Source organism: Ruditapes philippinarum, unplaced genomic scaffold, assembly GCF_026571515.1.
Source record: "Ruditapes philippinarum isolate M1 unplaced genomic scaffold, ASM2657151v2 ctg3609_1_1_1_1, whole genome shotgun sequence".
Lineage (NCBI taxonomy): Eukaryota > Metazoa > Mollusca > Bivalvia > Venerida > Veneridae > Ruditapes > Ruditapes philippinarum.
The window spans coordinates 56,964-62,963 of record NW_026859554.1 but is presented as its reverse complement, the minus strand read 5'-3'; the positions used below and the strand labels follow the sequence as shown (position 1 = coordinate 62,963).

Below are 6,000 nucleotides of genomic sequence, written 5' to 3'. Positions count from 1 at the left end.
CGGCTTTTTGTAAATATAACCCGAGCCGCTAGGCCATATAACCTGTCAACAATCTTTATAACGAATTTATAATACAGCAAACATCATTTGTTAGAAAAAAAATAAGATTTCTTCATGAATCGACAACAGCCGTGTATATAAAACTATATAAACGTCACGATTATCCAATGAAAAGCGACGTTACATACGTGCAGTATTATAAGTGTGTATGTATATGTATATACAAGAGACCTATAAGTTACTGGTTTAAAGATCAATTTTGAAAATTTAAGTTATGTAACTCCTTAAGAAAATTTCGGATGGTATTTACTTTATTAATCAAAATTGATCTTCTTCAAACCTTTTCATGATTTTTGATATTATGTTTATATGAACTGTTCGTTATTGTGCATGTTTTATGTCCTCATCGGCTTTAAAGCCTATTGGAATAAAATAAAATGTCTACTGTCTACTTAGTACTATAATAAATCAAAGGACAGAAGGCGCTGAATTTGATTGGGTCTCAGAATGTCAGAAAGGTGAAGGTTTTGAGATTATAAATTTGTTTTTGTATAGTGCCACCAATGCTTTCAAGTGTTTAACTGTAGTAGATTGGCTATAAGACTAATTGCAACACTGATATTCAATCCAATGTTTATTTGACTTAAACAATTAAAAAATAAATTGAATTGCCTTAACTTGGATTTGAACTCAAGACCTCTCGATTCCTAAGCGAGCGTGCAAACCCCTCGGCCACTGTGAAATTATATGTTGACCACCTGAAGAAAACCATATCATTCTAAATAAGGGGATGTAACACTTATTATTTCGACTTAACACAGATGTAAATAATCATGAAGCTTACGATAAGCATGCATATCTATAAAGATTAAAACAATATTAGAAATATTCGGCCATTCGGAAACTATTTTGCTTGAAAATTAATGCGCCTGTCATTTGACAATCTTTACGCAGTGATCTCCCCTGAATTTTTCGGCGTTAGTGTTCATATAAAGGGAAGTAACCGCTTCAAAAAAGCGGACTACTTTCGGCATTTGCAATTAACAGCATTAGGGTCTGAAATTTTGCTAACATTATTTGTTTGGTCTGGCGACCCAAACAAATAAAAAACTGTAAGGCTTTTTCGCGTAAATATATCTGACGTCATAGTGGCACAACGTCACGCTAAATGATAGCGTTTCAATATTAACCGCCCGTCAAATAAACAGAAAATTTCTTATTTACTGAATTCATTGAATTTTTTCGCATAACATTATTTTCCAACTCATTCAATAAATTCATTATAAAACCTACACTCATTCATTATTCTCTGTAATGTATTTTTCTTTCAATGAGCGACCAGATTGAATAAACACAGGCTCATCTCATCTGGGTGTAAGCTATTCGCAATCAATTTTCGTTTTGTTAATGTTTGACGGGTTCAAATATTAAGATTTCCTTATCAGAAATTTGTTAGGAATGATTTTAGACTTTTTCTTTGGAAAAGAAAATATATCAAGCCGTCCGTACCTTTTTAACATTATTGCTCTGCTGAATGCGTTTCTTCTTTCTGATAAGGGTATAAGACCATAATTATCGCACAACACTGGCGAAATTTAATGTGAAGACAACACTTCACAAAGGTTTCCTGAAAGTGGAGGCTTTTCTTTCTATTCTGCATTTTATACAAACTATTCTCAAACTGTACACGTGTGTTTTAATTGGTATATTAACAACGGATATCTATTATGCCACCAGCTAGAAAGATATTTATTTCCGATGGTACAGCATTGTTCAATTAATTATTTCTGACCTGACCAACACATTTTTCAGATATCTATCATTTCCTACATAAAAGTAATTCATTATCAGCTGATTGGACAAATGGAAATCCACCAAGTAGTAAAATGCGCCGTACGTTATCATTGATATTTTGTGCGCCATACGTTATCATTTCCGGGAAATGCCCCGATATTAATATTTACAGCAGTAAATCTAACCAGAATGGGCATGGTTGCTTGCTTGACAACATATTACAACTTTTTAAAGTCAGTGGTTACAGTTAATATACATATATGTAAAAGAAACAGTGAATTTGAGAGAAAACGCCGTACGTTACCACGATCAAACCGATGGAAAATTCTCTCGCTTCGAATCTGGTGACGCGCATTTCAGATAAAGTACGGGACGAAACATCATGAAATAAAATCCTGTGTGCCAGGAAAATTGTGGAGAAGGTTGTTATATGTACATTTACATTAGAACATCACGAATTTCAGAGAAAAAGGGGAAAAACCTACTTTGTAGCTGCATCCGCCATCTTGTTTGTTTGGGTAACGAAAGGCGTGATTCTCCCCCGTGTTATATGTTACAGGTAAATGATCCATATCGGACATTTAATCCTACTTCGACAACTAGAGGTTTTATGGTTAATTTCTACTTGTCGCGCTAGATTATGGATAGACAAGTTGACGTTTTTGCGATAACTGTCATGCAAATATCAACTTGTCGACCTTTTGATAATACGCGACAAGTGGAAATTAAAGTGATTTAACATCTACTTTTCGTGCTAATTTATAGGTCGACATGTTGACGATTTTGTGACAATTATCGAGTCAAAAACCTCGACTTTTTTTAGTTTTCGGGGTACGTTTTTACCGCGAAAAGTCGAAATTTTATTATTAATTTCTAGTTGTAGGGTTATCTGTTTAGGCGGAAACGGGATTCCGTAGTATATTGATAAAGCGTTGATTTTTTTTGCATGTACACTCAAAAAAGCCCGTTGATAATTTTTATCCATGACTTACTGGTACAACCCTCGTATACTTCAGTAAAAAATAAAGTTTAAAGTGTTAAAAGGATACATGTAGTATGAGTATTTTATAATTAGAAAATAAAGACATGTGAGTTTGTATGAATATATACATCTGCAAAATATTTTTCACAAACATTGAATCCCAAGAAGGATACACGAACGTAGACAGAATAACAAAAAACTGGGAGAAAATAGACTTTAATACAGTGCTAAAGCATAGATACAAAATTACTTTCGGTGTATACACGCCTTCATCAGGGGTGTATTACATGTATAATATGCACACAATAGAGCACAAAATCTCTATATATGTGTACTGTATAGTATCAGAAATTGAACTGGTTGATAATATAAAGAATAGATAAATAATATAAACAAATTCAATGAAATGAAATTTATTGTCATATAATCAAACGGTACATTCGCTGAATGTATCATTTCCACGAAAACAAAATCGTTTAAAGGGAACATAACAATCGATGTCTTTAACTTTTCAAGAATGTTTATCGTGTTCTCGCCATTTTGTTAGCAGAAACATCTCTTGATGTCTCCCCAACCAGTATTATATCCTCGTAACCAACTCGTTTCATATACTATAACTATAGTACATATAAGACACATATACGTATCTATCTACCTACCTACCTACGTATCTATCTATCTATCTCTTTATCTCTCTATTTATATCTAATTTATATGTAACAGCAAACTTCCGGCGTTGTTTCCATTTAAACCGAAAAAAACGTATAAGTATTTTCTTTAGTGCTTGTTGTAAATCCATTTAAAAGTTGGTGAAAAATGAGCTACGACAGATATTTAGATGCATGTTTGGCAAAGGTAAGCTATTTTTATTCTATTTACTATGTACACTCGTATATATTTAAGAAGTTAAGCATAATATCTTTATATGATATATCTATCTATGTATGTATATACACACACCAGTAAGCCAAATCGAAAGTAAAATCTACAAAATAATTTTTTAAAATGTTTAAGTTCCAAATAGAGAAAAACAAAATCCCTAAAGAAAGCCCTACGCGGCATAATTGAAAATGTTGCTGGCGTGGTTTGATTGAGCCTGTTCATGGACGGTACTAGAAATTACCGTCCAGGCCCCTAATCACCGGCTTAAGCAGAATTCAACATTAAAGAATGAAAATTGTGAAATTTTGAATTAGGAAACATCCGCAGATGTGTTCATACGGCGGTTATCACGGAACCTTCAATGTGACACGTTCCATGAAAAGAGGTGTATGGTTCCCAATTAAAAAAATACGTGTGCCCTAAACGAGAAAACAATGGGTGGAACTAAATAAAATGGAATTTTGAAAGGGGATCTGAGGCTATGAAGCCTGCATATCACAGACAAGACCCCCCCCCCCTCAAAAAACAAAAAACAAAAAAAACAACAAAAAACAAAAACAAAAAAAACACACACACAATTTTATAAAACTAAGGTATAATGATGGTTACGCAAGGTCTTTTATGTGCTGTCGCATTTGTTTATTTCCTTTTAGACTTTTGTCTAAAGCATTTATCAATAATGTGATTAAAGAAGATTATAAAGATTTCGTTTTTTAATGATATGTCCTATGTTATTATACGTTTTAAATTGAGATAAACAATTACATCATTATCTAGATTCTCAAGTCAATGTCAAATAGTTTTATTGTCATAAACAGTTTACATGTTCATCGCCCAATGTTTGATTTGCGTTTTATAATTTAACGTAAAGATTGTATATACAAGTACATTCGACCCCCCCCCCCCTCTTTAAGGCCTCAAATTTTGAAAAAATGTCCTGTCTGGGCCCCAAACACACGTTTTCGTTTGAGAAATGTTGATAAAAAAGTGAACACTTTTTTGCGCCGCCCCCATCCAAACAGTACATCAGGGGGTTGCCAGAAGCAGGATGTGCCTGTTTGGGGGGTTTGAAGTGGGGTGGCAGTCCCCCTCATCGCCAAGAAAATTTTGGACTTGTGAGAGGCCAAACATGACCCAAGGTCGATCATTAAGTAACGTGTTACCAAAGCCTTTGACTCGTTCTGAATCCATTGAGAAGTTGCAGCAGTTAAAAATCAATTTTGATGGAAAACATCAACGCAAAATAGTGATTTTTGGCAATTTTGAGATGTCCCCTCGTTGCCATGGTAACAGGAAATATAAGACTGAGCATGTTGTTTATAGCAATTTGAACTTGTAACGAGGGAATTTTCAATGAAAACAGCTATTTTACACAAAATGCTCATGGATTTATTGGTTAATGAAAAAAAAAATTCTACAAAACAACAATTTTTCATCAAAATTATATGTCAGGCCATGTTTTTACATGAAAAAATGTGATTTTGGTAATTTCAGGAATTTTCATCATTTTTTGTTAACCCTTTACATCATATTTACGCGAAACAACGCACATTCGACCCCCCTCGTTCAGGCCTCATATAAAGAAAAAAAATTCCTGTTTGGACCCCAAACACATGTTTTCGTTTGAGAAATGTTGATAAAAAAGTGAGCACTTTTTCGGCGCCGCCTCCTATCCAAATGGTACATCAGGGGGTTGCCAGAAGTGGGATGTGCCAGTTTAGGGGGTTTGAAGGAGGGCGGCAGTCCCCTTCATCGCCAAGAAAATTTTGGACTTGTGAGAGGCAAGAAATGACCCGAGGTCAATCATAAGGTAACGTGTAACCAACGCTGAAAAGCCTTTGACTCTATCTGAATCAATTGAGAAGTTGCAGCAATTTGAAATAAATTTTGATGGAACAAATCAACGCAAAATAGTATTTTTTGTCAATTTTGAGTTGTCCCCTCGTTGCCATGGTTACAGGAAATATAAGACTGAGCATGTTGTTACAAAGGCAATGGTCAACCCATGTCATTGTTGTCTCGGTCACTATAATTAACTAGGACCAATTTCAGGTTTGGGTAATGCCATTTTCTTTTAACAAAAAAAAATCCTAAACTGCTCTTGATTAACCATCATGATACACATATTCACCATAAGAGATAAACAGATTGAAAAATATTATCAATACTGATATTCTATTACAATATAAAATCAAAGCACTGAAAGTACTGAAGTATACATTGCTTGATAATATAATCCATTTTTGTCATCAAAGCCATGTTGATTTTAATCACTGACCTCGAAAACAATAGGGGTCATCTTCTGACCAAGGTCAATGTCCCTAACAAGTGACTCACATGCA

At 34.2% G+C, this 6,000-nt stretch overlaps 1 protein-coding gene across 1 annotated transcript in view; it reads left to right on the top strand.

Annotated features, from left to right (window-relative positions):
* The first annotated feature begins 3,497 nt into the window (after positions 1 to 3,497).
* LOC132756951 (uncharacterized) overlaps positions 3,498 to 6,000 on the top strand; it is a 40,669-nt gene continuing 38,166 nt past the window's right edge. The window contains exon 1 of the mRNA XM_060748097.1: positions 3,498 to 3,631. Coding sequence (XP_060604080.1) covers positions 3,593 to 3,631 — 39 coding nt within the window. The 5' untranslated portion in view covers positions 3,498 to 3,592. The remainder of the gene's footprint in view (positions 3,632 to 6,000) is intronic.